Source organism: Vulpes lagopus, chromosome 19 (assembly GCF_018345385.1).
Source record: "Vulpes lagopus strain Blue_001 chromosome 19, ASM1834538v1, whole genome shotgun sequence".
NCBI classification, from domain to species: domain Eukaryota; kingdom Metazoa; phylum Chordata; class Mammalia; order Carnivora; family Canidae; genus Vulpes; species Vulpes lagopus.
Genome location: NC_054842.1, coordinates 52,895,483 through 52,911,839, shown reverse-complemented (window position 1 = coordinate 52,911,839; position 16,357 = coordinate 52,895,483). Strand labels below are relative to the sequence as shown.

General features: G+C 37.0%; 1 protein-coding gene across 4 annotated transcripts in view; it reads right to left on the bottom strand.

Annotated features, from left to right (window-relative positions):
* OPA1 (OPA1 mitochondrial dynamin like GTPase) overlaps positions 1–16,357 on the bottom strand; it is an 86,963-nt gene that overhangs the window by 15,376 nt on the left and 55,230 nt on the right. For all 4 annotated transcript variants that reach the window (XM_041734367.1, XM_041734369.1, XM_041734368.1 and 1 more), the window contains 4 exons: positions 15,175–15,315; positions 13,277–13,393; positions 11,668–11,761; positions 10,846–10,956 (listed from right to left, as the gene is read on the bottom strand). In XM_041734367.1, the coding sequence (XP_041590301.1) occupies positions 10,846–10,956; positions 11,668–11,761; positions 13,277–13,393; positions 15,175–15,315 (463 nt within the window). The remainder of the gene's footprint in view (positions 1–10,845; positions 10,957–11,667; positions 11,762–13,276; positions 13,394–15,174; positions 15,316–16,357) is intronic.

Genomic DNA, 16,357 nt, shown 5'->3' with positions numbered 1-16,357 from the left:
GCCTTTGAGATACCTGACCTATTTAAAGTAACTAGTACCATATGAAGAAAAGGAGGAGAAATTTAGCTTATTCTGATAAATGAGAGACCAGAAATATGAGCAATGGCAAAGAAGTGAAGATTGGTGGTGTTAAGGGAAAGCTAACCTAAGATCTCCTCAGGAAAAATGTTCCAGAAATGTGCAGAAATTATGTCCCTAAGACCACATTAAAATTTTTGTTAAAAAAAAAAAAAAAGAAAATTTTTATTAGAATACAATGTTACAGTGGTTTTCTCTGGGTAGTGCCAATTGTTTTAAAGATTTGCCATCTATGTTTTCTAATTTCCATGATGCATATATACATGTACTAGTTCTATGCTAATAAGAGGTATTAAAACAAACGCCTCAAATCCTGGTAGTGTACTTGGTGGAGACAGGCAGTCTGTCTGTACCTATGACTCAGAGAATGAAGTGGTGCCTCAAGGAGACTAAACAGGCGAGGTTAGAAGGGCTTGAATTCCTTCACCAGGAAACAGATCTAACTGAAGTGAATAAAAAACCACCAACTCGTTTCTACAATGGACAATACTAAGGAAGAAATGAAACAGCTGTTTTAAGAGAAATTAAAATGGACTATTTCCATATGTAGTAGGTAACAATGAGGCAGGGAAAATCTATTATCTTACATGGGTTGCATGAGCTGAAAATTTTACCAGTCTCAAGAAAGATTTAAACTCATTTTGCAGATATAGATCCACAGTGGGCATTTACTAGAAATCAAAAGAATTCAAAGTGAATCCCAACCACCAGGGAAGACCTCATGACGCGCAATTACTATCTAGTCCCATGAAATGTCTCACGGCATCACTATCACCAAGAAATTACTGGGAAAATATTCAGTCACTTTTAAAATTGATCATAATTAGCTTTGTCATTTCCACGAATACAGTAATTAAGAATATGAAATTTCTAAGGCAATTTTGAATTATGCTTATTTGGGAAAAGAAACAGTTTAGAAATGTATAAAATAGTAAACAGTTAAAACTTCTTTTGCCTTTTACTCCCCTCTCTACCCTGAGAACCCTACTTCATAGAGATTATGAGTTTTAACATGCACCAATTCATCCTTTAAGACTGTTCCTTTGGGGGGGGGGAGGCGCAAGCTGGTGGGGGGGCGGCTCCGCCCCCGCCCCCCAAAAAAGACCTTTCCTTTAAAAAAAAATGTATTCATATCTTGCTTAATTTTTTTTAACATAGTGTTTCACAGGCCAGTTGATTGTTTTATGATTAGATTTAGTTTCAATGAGTAGATTTCATTTTTTTTCCACCTTAGCAATGGAAAGAATACATAAAATATATTTAAAAAAACAAAACAATCAAAATTTAATCCCAACTTTAAGATGTTACTTCATTCTTAAACTCTCAGTAAGGAAGTGGCAAGCATGATTAGCTAGGCGAAAAGAGTCTCATTTCTTGCTGAAAATATGTACATTGGCCTTTTTGTATATCACAATATATACATAAACACGTATCAAAACACATAAATATAATCTACTTTAAAATGATAAAACCGGTCTCATTTTTATTCCTACTTTTAGTAAGTTAAAATTGAGTTTAAGGCAAAAAGAATATACTTGCTAATAAAACACTGAACACCAGTAACCTGTATAACATAACAGAGAAGTAAGTTATCTTTTTAATCTTGCACCAATTTATCAATATCCTCAATGCTGCCTTTAAAAGATAAGACTTAGGCCATGAAAAATGTGCTTGATTCTAAATGCCCCATTTTGAGTCTGGATTTTCTCATCAATAACCTGGAAAGCACACCACTCAGGCTCGTCACATGAAATTCTGTGTGTAAATAACTGCTTCTCTAACACAGAGGCTTCTCCCCGAGGATTACTGTAGTCTTTGTGCCGTGTCTCTCTCTCTCTCTCTCTGGCTACAACACAAAGCAGAGTCTACTTCACCTACATAGACTCAAGGTAAAAATAATCCTTCCTTAGTTTCTTTGTCAATTTCACCTTACTATGAAAAATATTAGTTCACAAAGGCAAAATTTAAAATCCAATTGCTTTTACCCTGAACAGGTGGCCTTAAAGACCTCACACACTGGTAACACAAAACAGAAAGAAGTAATCTTTTTCTGCATGGACGAGAGAAACATCCCAAACTTTCCAGTTTTAAAAATATACTAGTTTCTACTAATAACCACTGCATAAAGTACACAAAAGGTACATGAATGTCAAAGAGAATGAAAATATTCCAATCAACTTAAAAATGCCTAACAAACATAAAAACTTATGAAAGCGTTTTGGTAAACTGGACGGGGCTAGCAATTAGGAAATCACTGGTGTCCTAGAAGGAAGTGGTTTCATTAGGAATGAAAGTCGTATCACAGGGTGTCAGCAGGGGAGTGGGCGGGTGGAGACGGGTGAACGCAGCAAATGCAAGCTGCTCTACAAGAGAAACGATATGGTGGCTTTCCTGCTTTCTGGCAGGACAGAGGGTTAGAAAGTTCCTTAGGAGAAGAGTGAGCTTCCTTCTTCCTCCTTTGTAAGGGGAGTGGGGCTGGGGGGGGGGGCACGGAACATACCACACATACCATACAAAGTAAGGTGAATTTATGCAAGAATTGTATCACTTTAGCAGAACAATAAATACACATGAATTTTTAAAATTTATTTTGAGAGAGAGAGAGAGAATGCACACAAGCAGGGGGAGGGGCAGAGGGAGAAGCAGACTCCCTGCTGGGCAGGGAGGCGGTGGGGAGGGGGGGCGGGCAGGACCACACACGACACAGGGCCGTGGACCCTGGGATCAACACTTGAGCTAAAGGTAAGCACTTAACTGACGGAGGAGCCACCCAGGTGCCCCTCAAATTTTTCTTTCTTAAACTGGTTATTTCAGTTGATCTACAGTTGCTTACGGTGGGAAGTCTGCCTTCTGCTCAATTAAACAATACTGGTAAGGTTTTTAATCACTGGAGGAAGGTAAATAAGTAGCAAGGAGGAAAAATCCTGGTTGAGTAAGTGATAATAGTCTGGAAGAAGACACAGTGAGAGACATGAAAAGGAGACAAAGGGAAAAGACGGCTCAGAAATGTGCCAGATGTCAGGAGAAATTACAATTATTGGCCAAAGAAATGCAGTAACGGTAGTCAGATATAAGTGAAACTACAGGGGTTACAGTTCTTACACTCCAAGTTTTCTCTCCAGGGCACCTTACTCTATTCTCCGTGATTGTGTCTTTATAAAAAATCTGGCCTATGTACCTAGATTTCTACAATTCAATGCCACCTGTTCCTTTTTCAAACCTCTTTAAGGTTAATTTTCTCTGGTTACACAGACACAAAATGAATATGCTACTTCAGACAGAGTTCAAATAATTACCCAATTTTCAACAGTCACGCAGTTTCTAAGACTCCTCTAAAAGAAGATATGTCGATTTTATCCCAATTAATAAAATGACAATTTTTATTCCTGTAAATAGGAAGAATTCTCTTAAGTGTGGACTTGGAGGCAGAAGGGTGGGTGGTACCCAGCAAAAATCCCCTATGGAAACTTGTTAAAATTTGTATGCCAGAGCCCTACCCCCAGAAAAATAGTTTTAAATAGGAGTTCTCTTTTCCATAACTTTAACTTCCAGATTCTGAGTATAATGATCACTTTGTAGGATAATTTTCAGTCTCACACTACCTCATGGCCACTATTTTCATCCATAATGACTTTCAAGGATATGGCAGGTTTGCGAGAAGTTTAGGAATGTGGAGTAACCAACAGAAATTAAATTTGAGAGTATCCTGATATTCTTCTTCTCTAAATAAAGAACAACAAAATCATTCTGGCTGAGGGTTCCATCTAGATATGTTCTGACTACTTTTTACTCAAGTTTTAACATGGCACAGAGATATATTTCTTAACGATCCTATAAATTAGAATCGTGCTTTATTTATTTATTTATTGCAGTGGGTTTTTTTTTTTTTTTTTAAGATTTATTTATTTGAGAGGGAGAGAGAGAGCGTGCACACACACATTGGGGGAGGGACAGATGGAAAGGGAGAGAGAATCCTTTTGGAGCAGACTCCCCGCTGAGTGCGGAGCCCTACGTGGGGCTTCATCCCAGGACCCTGAGATCATGACCTGAGCTGAAATCAAGAGTCAGCTCTTAACTGACCGCGCCACCCAGGCACCCTTAGAATTATGTTTTAGATCTAATAAAAAAAAAAATCTTTAAGAAAATTTTAATTGAAGTATAGTTGACACAGAATGTTACATTAGTTTCAGGTGTACAACATAGTGATGTGACAAGTCTATGCTATTCTGTGGGCACCACAAGCTTAGCTACCATCTGTCACCATACAATGGTATTACAATACCAATGATTCTATTCCCGACGCTGTACCAATAAAGGATCTTTCTGGACTTAAGCAGCTATGGTGCATTTCTCTCCCAATTTTAGCTTTTAAAATGGCAGTAATGGTTCATTCTACTGTCACGCCCTTTTTATCACCATAATTTCAAAAATATACTAACATACTAATAATGGACAAAGTTTTCCGTTTAATAATGATTTCTGTTAGTAAATATCTGATGCTCAGAGAAAAATAAAATTTCCATTTATGTTTTCAGAGTCAAAACTGAATCTTATGCACACTGAGATACAAAGCTGGTAACTTTGCTCTTTTCTCATTATCAAGAGAAAGCACAGGATGGATTATAAGAGGAGACTGGGAAAGTGAAGAGACACAAAGACAAGCCCCACCAGCATTGTATACTCCCAAGAGAAACAAACTTTAAGTTTTAAGAAACAATTGCTGGCTGTCTGGGAGATGCCCAGGCATCAAACAATAAAGAACAGTCAACAGAGGCGAGAGGCCGAGCACGCTGCTGTGACTCCTGCTCCCTAATCCCCGGGCTCCAGTGAAAGGCCAGCTGTTGCCACCTCGCGTAGGGAGTCAGCAGAGCAAATTAACTGCAGGAGAAAAAAGCTGCGGATATTGGAAAATTCTAATTTGCTAGGCTGTATAAGCTATACTATTTTTAACATTAAGGACATCAAACTGTATAATTAAAATAAAATAAGCCTGTGCAGTGGCAAGCCCAAGTAAAGGAGTTTATCATTGTTGCACATTTCATTAGGGAATGAGATAGAAATAGGAAGTTTCTCAATTTTTACTGAAGCACATCTTCAATTCGTGTAAAGACAAGAAGTAGGAAGCAATAAATTGAAGCCTATTATCACACATTTCAACACTCCTAGCATAAAACCACCACAAAAACAAAAATGAAAAACCAAAACCCTCACCAATCTTTATGCTCAAGTAAAGATTCTCTATCTGTTAAAACTAGATCTTAAGACTCTAAGCATGAACACGTCACATTGAAAAGTTGTGTCTGAATTCTGGGCAACTTACACACTACCTAATTACGGGAGAGTTCGATAGTGTACAACTTGAGATGTTTACAGGTCATAAATTACCTTTCTTCAGTCTGGTCAGTGGCTTGGTTTACACTTTAGCGTTCCTTCCTTATCTAGATGTTCTATCAGTTTTGATATCATTTGAAAGTTTAAATGTTAAATGACTAATACTATGCTTTTCTGACCCACTTCATAAAGGACACTGTTAACTATAAGCTTCCAAACGCAAAGGACTATATTTTAGGTAATTATATTTCTCAAAGGCTTAACTTTTCTCGAGTTATCTTGGCACAGTAGTTAAAAGGCCTGGACTCAAATCTTGGCTTTACCACTTACGTGTTTACCACTACGTGTTTCAAGGTTTCCATTTCTTTATAAAATAAGAAAATGACTGTACCTATGAGAACGCATACAAGGCATACAAGCTAATACCTGGCACAGGAAAAGTATCTAAATACTAACTCACATTCATAAACAGTTTCAAGTTTTGATATAAATTTGAAAAGAAATGCATTGTAAAGTAAGGGAAAGACTATACATCTTAGTGATCTAAATGACTTGTGATGCCCCCTTAAGTCCTCGGTCTCAATGATTCTTTGATTATGTACACAGAGAATGAAGAATAATTCGGGCTTTAGTGAATAAGAAAGAAAGAAACCTAAGCTCTCACTCCCAAGCAATTGATATAAAGGTCCCAAACTAACAATAACTTAGTTAACAGTTGACACAACATTCATATAACAAGTAATAAAAGAATTCCATGCTGTTTTGCTGAAACTCAGCAATTGTTACCAGTGCCCAGATATTCCATTTCCAGGGAGGGACAGAGAACAAATTCCAAAATGTCTATGAGATGTTAGCATTATCAGTTGTTTTACATGATGACAATTATAAAATAGATTTTATAAATCATAAAACAGCTCATTATGAAAAGAAAAATCTGAATTGAGCTATATTCTATACTAATCTTTCCCTCTTCAAAGAAAGCATTTAAACATATAGTCTGTTTCAATAAAGAGATTAAACACATTATTACAAATTATACTGGAAATCCAAATAGGTTCTATCTAAGTTGATGTTGTATTTAAATATCTATTAAAAAATCCTTCGAAATAAAGTTTGCTACAAAGTCAAAAGTATTTCATCAAGGTCATAATGGGCATATTTCAACACTAGATAGTTCTAAGTGTAATTAGATAATGCAAATAAGGAATTAAGGTGGAAAGAAGAGCTATACAGGAGGTGCGGCGCCTGACTGGCTAAATCAGTAGAGCATGTGACTCTTCATGTTAGGGTCATGAGTTCGAGCCTCACGCTGGATGTGGAGCCTACTTAAAAAAAAAAAAAAAAAATTGTCCAAGAGGTACTCACCACCTTCCAACTTATTCAGAGATCATAGTTTTTAAATTCTCATTTTTTCTAAATCATTTTCATATGACCATGATCCATTTATGTAAGCAAATCCAGTTAAAAAAATAAAATCAAACCATTTTTTACTCTTTTTACATAAAAATAATTTCAGATATGGAGAAAAGTGTTAAGAACACTACAAAGAACATATTTTTCCTGAATAATTTATGGTCATTACATCCCATAAACCCCAAATATTGTACTGTGTTCTAGCTATAAATAAAGATATCTTCCTAAGCAATCTCAATTTAACAATAAAAATTTAAAAATTAACACTAATGTATCACTACCATGTAACATCCCATTCAAGTTTTACCAACTGTCCCATTAATGTCCTACAGAACAACAAGATCAGGGTCAGGATCACACACTGTTTGTTTTCATGTTCTTTAGTCTCCTTTGACCTGGAATAGTTCCTCACTATTTTCTGGTTTCTCATGGTCTTGACACATTTGAAGATTACACGCTACTTATTCTACAGACTGTGCCTCAGTTTGGGTTCATCTGATGTATCTTCATAATTGGATTTAAGTTTAAGTTACACATCTTTGGCAAAAATATCTAAGAAGTGTTGTTGAGTTTTTTTTTTTTTTTCACTGCATTCTGCAAGGTGGAATGGTTCTGATTCGACTGTTACCGAGAATATTAACTCTGACAGCTTGATGAAGGTGGTTATTGCCAGGCTTCTCCATTGTAAAGTTACTCTTTTTCCTTTTTAAATTATTTTGTGTGGAGATACTTTGCGTTCCTCATCACTGATTCTGTTCATTTATTTATATAATCCATTTATATAATTATCAATTTGTGGAATCCTATTTTATTTAGTGTGTTATAATTTGTACTGTCATTATTTACTTTGATACTCAAATTGTCCTACTTTTGGCCAGCGGGAGCCTTTTCAAGCTGGCTTTTGCACCTTGCTGACATCCCTATCATCCTTCAAATACTTCCTTACTTTGTCACCTTAGAATGCTCCAGGTTCATCCTAACCTTTTCTTGTTCCAGGTATGGAGTCCACCTCTCCAAAGAGGCCTGGTTCTTATGTTGGACTTCTTCTCGAGACTAGAAGGGGTGGGCTCTTGTTTCTTTGATTTTCCTAACTCAAGACAATCAGTGAATATCCAAAGTAAAGTGGTAAAAAGATTTAAAATGGAGCAGGTTTAATAAGACTGGCAAAAAATATGATGGACCAAACTTTCCCCCACAATACTCTACTCTGTACTATTCTGAAATTGAGGTAAAAACTCCTTTCTCTAAATTCCATTAACACGCTATATTCTAACTGAATATGCTATACTAAAAACTTCGATCCAGGGCAGCCCTGGTGGCACAGCAGTTTAGCGCCGCCTGCAGCCTGGGGTGTGATCCTGGGGACCCGGGATCGAGTCCCACATCAGGCTTCCGGCACGGAGCCTGCTTCTCCTCCTCTGCCTGTGTCTCTGCCTCTATCTCTCTCTGAATAAATAAGTAAATAAATCTTAAAAAATAAATAAATAAATAAAAACTTCGATCCAAGTAATACAGTAGTTACTGTTAAAGCTAAATTGTCTGGCTAAAGGGATCCAAGGTCATATCCTTAAGTGTTACATGAAAGATAAACAGTACGGAAACGGTACTCCCAAGATTCTGCTCCAACTAATGGACCACATCAAGGCTCATCTCCTTTACTGTGAAGATGAAGCCGAGTCACTGGTGAAACACTTCCTGTCAACGACATTATTTGGTACATTAACACAACCATAATTTTATAGTAAATCATTCCAAGGAAGTCACAGGAGTACTTTCTCGGGAAAAAAAGCAGGATAACGTAAGTCTTGGCTTGATGGGCACAAATCTGTGTTACCGATATACTTTTTTTTTTTTAATTATCAAATTGGGACTGCAAAGTAATGGGGTTGTATAAAGCTCTCTTAGAAAACATAAAAGATACATTGTTTTTAATTACTTAAAATTACATATGCTAGTAAAATACAGTGAAGTATTTCACGGTCTGATAATCATGTCCTGAGGGATACAAAAGAAATATGTCCGTACACCTACGACACTGGCACACCTCTTCCTGGAACAGCACTAACAAAGCATAAACTTGTGAGGCAGGGACTTGCAAGTGGTTTTTGAAGTTATTTTCCCAAAGCCCCTCCTAGTAATATAATAACTAACTGGAGTCATTTTTACAAAGATGCTAAGGCTCTGAGAGATAACGTGCCTAAGGGAACACAGCTAGTGAACGGCAGTGCACAAACACAGATCTTCTACGAGTTAGCACAAACTTACTCTGATCAAGTGGCATGAAAGAAACAAAAAGAAAAGCAACAGAAAACAGAAAATGAACTAAAATAAGATACATTTCAAAATAAAGATTAAGGGAAGAAAGGGCAGAAAAGACAGCAAATGACGAGCTAACAGAGGAGGCGACGGTGGTGGAGGAGCACGCTGCTGAGGCCTGGTGGGGGTGGGGGGGCGGGGGGGCAGGGTTTCGACAGGAAAACCACTGGTTTCTCTCGGATACTCTAGGGAGCGTATTGTAGTGACCTAACTTCAGATTAGAAATGATTTTCAAATGTGAGGAACTTCTTCTTATTCCGTATCTGCTTTCTCTTACATACCGGAAAACTCCTAAGATGGTAAATTTAAGTATATGCTGAAAGGAAAAATACTGTTTGGTAAAATTAAATGAGGGGAAGCTTGTAATAAACGAGGTAAGCTCAAACCGAAGCACCAACCTCAGTGTTTTTATTTTTATTTAACCCTACTCTTTCTGAGATTTCCTTGGGTTCTCAAAGATCTAAGTAAATCTTAACATGCAACTCAAATACCTTAAAGCTAGGAACACCAGCATTCAGGAAGAACCAAACGTCTCCAGAGAGAGACCAAGTGATCAGTAAGGCCAAGTTAGGTTGGGGGCAGGGGACGGGTGATGGAAGGGACAGCCCTATGGGCCAGCGTAGGCGTAACGCCTGACCCGGTTGAAGAGGGTGTCACGTGGGGTGGTGACGTGGCCCAGTAGTGGGGGAGTATCCATGTAGCAGGGCAGTCCAGTCGGGTGCAGAGTTCTGGAGCACATGTAGGATGAAGAGGGAGTCCACTACAAAAGCATGGCCTGGCTTCAGGAGGTCCTGGCGCAGGGGAAGAGGCAGGAAGGATAAAAGGGGGATCTGCCTACTACACAGTGCCAGTGCATGAGCTCCCTGAAAAGGAGTCTGTGAAGAAGGGTAACATGGCACGGGGTATCCGAGCCTGCATGAGGTAAAAGGGGTGTCAATACAGGGCAAAAGGGATGCTTGTGCAACGAAGGGGACAGTGACAAGTCTGCATACATACGGGAAGGCTGATCAAAGTAAGTAAATATATTAAGGAGAGCTGGGAGCCAGATTTCTCTTTCCTCAAAGAAAAAGGAGACTACTAGGATGAACCCTGAGCTACCAAATTATAATGGAAAGTATCATTGTTAACTTAGGGTTTCTAACACAGACATATACTTGTGATTAGAAATAGAGATATAAATGTGTGGACGTGTCTCCACACATGTATACACGCATGCACAGAGACCTGAATGCAGGCAAAAATCTGTTCCCCAGCTCTTTCCACTGAGAGTCTGTGAACAGTGATAGTCCAGTAACAATCAGCACATCTAGCTTCCTACTCTTGACTTCTAAATACCATTCTCCAGAAAAAGGAAGCTGGATCAAGGAAAGCACAGGCTGAGCATGAACATCTTCTTACACAAAAGGACAATACTAGGACGACACAGGATACTTGAATGGGGTCTGAAAATTAGATGCAGCAATGTATCAGCGTCAACATCCTGATCTGGAATGGTTGCTAGGAAAAGAAATCCTTGTTTCTAAGAAATACACCTTAAAGTACTTGAAAGTGATGGGGCGACAGGTCAGCAACTTTCTTGCAAATAGTTCATGGAAAGAAAGTTCTTTGTATACGCTTCTATAGTTTGCAATTAAATGGATGAACGAATAATGGAAATGAGGAAAGAGAAAAGGCAGCATGGGGCAGAGGGCGGGCAGAACTACTTACTGAGGTCTTCAGCCAGCTGAACTCGTTTGCCAGTGAGCAGTTTTACCTTCTTTTCACTGTCTTCAGCAAAATCTTCCAACACCTCTTTCACGTTTTTCTCTAGTCGCCTGACTGTTCAAAGTAAACAAAAACTTGAGGAGCATCGTTATTATGAATGCATATGGAGGATACATTAGCAATACATGGAGAGTAAGTTTGGATTTTTCTCATGTCAGACTTACAGAGTTCAGATTTCTCACAGCTATAGGGAAAATCTCTACCTGTTATATAGTACTTTTGTCCAACATGAATCTAATATTCTCAGAGAAAGTCATATTCTCAAGTCCTAACACTTTAAAGAAGTGCAGATTTCCCCCCAAAAAACTTAAGTGATGCTTAGGAGTCCTTTTCTAACGGTTTTTGTGTAATGAAGGGAGACTCCTGGTATGTTTTATCTCCCATTTTTTCCAATTATGATTTACTTTCATTAATATTTTATGGGCAGATGATAATTTTCAATTTTTCTAACAAATTTGTTTTCATTTAAATTTATTATTTGCAAGAGAGAGACAGCACGCATGTGTGTGCGTGGAGGGTGGGACAGAAGGAAAGGGAAGGAGAAAATCTCAAGTAGAATCCCTGCCAACTTGGGGCAAAACCTCAAGACTCAGATCATAACCTGAGCTGAAACCAAGAGTTAGAGGCTTAATCAACCGAGCCATCTTAGGTGCCCCCAGTGAATCTATTTTTAAAGAATCACTTTGATATCTGTTTATTAAAAATGAATGCTATTGCTATTTTTTTGATGTTAGAATTAGAAAGTGATATACCTCTGTAGCTTACCTTCAGTGTTTGTAAGTTGCTGCCTTAAAGTATTTGCAGTGATAGCAAGCATGCGCTGTATTCGCCAAAACAAGACGACATCATTGCATTCCAACTGAAATTTAGGAAATGAAGATTACAGATGCAAATTTAAAAATGAAAACTACGACCATAAACACACACAACTACTAAATTAGGCTATTATCTACACCCTAAACTTTAAAAATCTCAGACCTAACTAATATATATATTCTTTTTATGTTTTTTTACCTAATACATATATTCCTTTTTTTTTTCTTTTAAGATTTTATTTATTTATTTGACAGAGAGAGCCAGAGAACACAAGTGGAGGGAATGACAGGGGTGGAGGGAGAATCTAAGCAGGGAGCCCAACGCAAGGCTCAACCTTAGGACACTGGGACCTGAGCCGAAGGCAGATGCTTAACCGACTGAGTCACCCAGGTGCCCCTATACATCCCTATTGAAGATATAAGCCACTGAATCTTTTCTGCAGGTCAATGAACTTCTGCATGATTTGGCTTCAAACTGCCCCTCACCTATAGAGGTTTGTTTTGATTCCAATGACAAAGCAAATCAATTTGAGAAGTAAAGAATTTCATGATTTATATACAAGTAGAAAATCACAGGATATAACCTTAATTTTTATTTAGTTTCAGTTAACAACCATGTTAGCTTAAATACACCCTTAGGTTAACCTCTTTTCTTTGTGCACTCAAGCCAGTCTTGTAATGCAGCTGTAAAAAAATAAATTAATGATATGTTTTAAAAGAAGCTTATTCTGTAAAGAGGTCTTTTCAACAATTAGGCAAAAAACTTGCCACTTTTTACACAAGTATGTTTAAATAAAAATTTATTTTAAGTTGTAGAAAACTCAAAAGCATTTTACGGGTCTCAAATAAGATCACTGCTGAATAGCTCTTTCAGAATGATACTCTAAAAAAGCGTTTCTGCTTGTAAGAAAATGCTCAAAACACAATCAGTCTGCTGCCACCTAGGGGTTACTCTGTGAAACGTGGCATTAAACAATGTACAACTTTATATACTTCTTTTAAGCAAGCAGATTTTAATGATATAAAGAAAGAATTACAATATACAGGAAAAGCACAACAAAAAATTGTTTTTACAGTAGGATTTCCACTACCCAAATGGATTGTTATTGTCATACACATGCAGATACACAGTATATAAAAAGAGTTGAACATACACATAAAATATTAATTAAAATTACTCCTAGGTCAGGGGATTATAAGTGACTTATTCATTAATAAGGAATATTAAAATAACTGGCTACGTCCTTTTGAAATGTTTTTTACATTTTTTTATTGCATTTCCATGAGAACATATTATTTTCTGATATAAAAAGCTAATTCTTAAAAAAAATTTAAAAAGTGGTTTAATGCCTATTATCTGCATACACAATCTTTTAGTGTGTAAAATATAAACTGGTAAATACCTCAGAAAAGATAAGAGTTAGGGTATTCTTCATAACCCACATATGCTTTTCCCAGTAGATCAAAGGACTTAAAACTAATGCTAAAGCTACTTTTTACTTTTAAGCATCTAAACAACAATCACTAAAAGCATTTCCCTTTGTTTTTGGACACCTTACCTCAGAATCTACAAAATGCCTTTGGTAGTAGTAAAAGCCTCTTCGACAAAGGTTACAATGGTTTAGAGCTGTTTTTAAGAAGTGTCTTCTATAAACTTGGTGCCAAGTATCCTTAATCTAAAATGAAAAAAGAAAACAAAAACCAAAGAGTTTCTGGATACTCTGCAGGTTGACCAAACATATCCTGAAAGGTCAGTTACAGAAGTTACTTATAAAAAACATAATTAAAACTAATGGTGATTTTATTATTCTTCCAACCTTTTTTAATCATTTCAAAAAAAAAATTTAAGACAAAGATTAGATATACCACTACTCTGACCCCTTACCAAGTTTATGTACTTCCAAATATACAATGTTTTTAACAAGGATTGTTGTTGTAGTCATAGAATCATTCTGCAGAGTAGTAGGGTTGGGATTATCATCTCCCCTGGATAGAGGTAAAGAGCCCCAAGGAAAAGAGGTTGTGAGCCTAATCGAAGGACAGAGTTAGTTAGGACCAGGAAGCTGGTCTCAGACCATGTCCATCAATACAACATTTCCTTTTTGATTATTACATTTCATTGTTGCCACAGCAAAATGACCCCCCAATGTCATTACTATGAGGTTTGTTAGAGTGTTCAAGGTTCTTTCACACCATTGCCTTTTCTGAGCATGACATTAATAAAGTTAAGCACGTATAGCAAATATCATCAATGCTGTGTGACGGATGAAAACAGTGAAACGTTCAGAGATTATATTAGTTACTAAAGGTATTATTACTAACAAATGGGATGAAACTGTGCTAGAATCCACATCTCTGACATGTAGCCCATCTGTTATTCTTGCCATAACGTTTTGCTAACTACTTTATAGCTTCATAGAATACAATGAACAAAATGTCTCTTGGAAAAAACCTGAGATTTTCTTGCTGAGAAAAAGTAATTAAAATACACAGTCAATTCGTATCCTAATATGTGGGCAAAGTCCAAATGTGGATAAATTAAACTTACATTCAACTAATAATTTCATGTATCATTAGTTTTAGTTTCATTTTCAATTCTTATCAATAATGCTAGATGTAACAGCTTGAACTGCTTTGAGTTTTACCCGCTTTCTTTTCTTGTTCCGATCTCTGGTGGAAATCACATTAAGTATACTCATTTCTCAGGTGCAGAAACAGATCATCTCTAAAAGAATTTATGTGTGGTTCTGAAATTTCTTACATGATTATTTTTCCCCTTAGAATTATTTTTCTAATTGGGTTTCACTTAAGTTAACTTAAGCTAATGTTAAAATGAAGTTTCGATTCCTTACACCCTAACTGGGGCACACAAGCCCAGAAAGTTATTCTTTTTTAATTTCCCAAATAAGTATCATGAAGTATTATGACGTAAAACATAGTCTAAACTGTAATTATTTTTATTCTTATATTTTTCCGAGTGAGGAAAATGAGATAGAACCCTAAGGCACTATCCAATTTAATAAAAACTTAACATTCATATTTTTTCTAAACCCACTCATACTTGATAAGGTACATCTGACCGAGAAAACACACATATAAGTGAATTTTATCACAGAAGAACTTGTATTTTGCAATCTGAAGGAGGATAGCGTGATGCAGAGATGTGGCAGGCCTTTACCCCCTTTTGCCAGAGCTCCTTTCTGACCTTGCCCAGACACCTCACTTTTCTAAGTCTCAATCTCCTCACTTACAAATAAAGCATTACACTTAAAAAAATACCAACAAGAAATCTCTACTCTCTACAGTGAAAATGACTGTTTTTTGTCAGCAAAAGTACACATGACCAAAGTCAAATCAAGCACTTAAATATCCAAGTAACGTGTGAGAAGTAGTAACATTTTACCGTAAGAAACAGAGATTAAGGAAGTAAGTTCATATCATCAGCAGTATGTATTACCAAGCTTGGGTCCACTTCTACTCCTCGGGATTCAAGGTTCTTTCGGACTGTAGTTATCTCATCGCTCGCCAGATAGGCTGGGTGCTCCTCGTTACACTTCAGCATCTTCTCCAATTCACTCTTGGTTTCATTATGGACAAACTTTAAATTGTTTAAAAGAGGACTGTGATTTAAATGGATCATGATTTGGCAAATGCTTATAAAAACAGAGCCCTAGATTTAATAAATATATTGCTAATGCACCGCAGGGAACACGAGCTCCACATAGGAAACAAGAACATAGTATCTTGGCTTATGAATACAGAATATTGTGTATTCTGGATTATGAAGGCAGAAGAAGTTGGACTTAGGCAAGGCAAAAAAAAAAAAAAAAAGGAAATTTAGCCTTATTTGTTATATATTTCGCTTTTGCTGAAATGTTTTATTGTCAAAGTTACCTCACCGGGTTCCTTACTCTGTAAGCTTCTTGACCTTAGGATGGGATGTCAGTCTAGGAAAAAGGACCCTGAACACGGGGAGAGATAATGTTCTATAAATGCCTCGTATCTAAGAACTAGATGACTGTAAGGACTTGCACCTGCTGTCTTTTTTGATAACTATGAAATTCATAGTTGGATTTTTAAAAAAAACTCTTTTCATTAAAAATTGTGCTTTAGACTGTTTCTGCAAGGTGTCTATCATCCCTCTCTTTAAGATTATTTTATTTTTTTAGAGATCTTATTTATTTATTTGAGGGAGAAAGAGCATGAAAGACAGAGCATGAGCAGGGGGAAGGGGCGGAGAGACAGAGAGGGAGAACCAGGCTTCCCACCAGGGAGCCAGATGGATCATGACCTGAGCTGAGCTGATGCTTAACAGACTGAGCCACCCAGGCACCCCTAAGGTCTTATTTTTAAAGCAATCTCTACACCCAACATGGGGCTCAAGCTTACAGCCCTTAGATCAAGGGTAGCACGCTCCACCCACTGAGCCAGCCAGGTGGCTATCATTCTTAAGTATACTTCCAATCTCTTCTCTGTAACTGTTCACAGTCTGATGGCCAAAGGAGTAAAAGATACATAGTAGTGACAGATAAAAAATAAGATTCTTATGCAGTGTCAAATCACGTTTATCTTTTCTTTTCAATCCTTTCAAAATTGCATGTTAAAAAAAAAAGTCTAGCTTCAAATGCACTGATTACTCT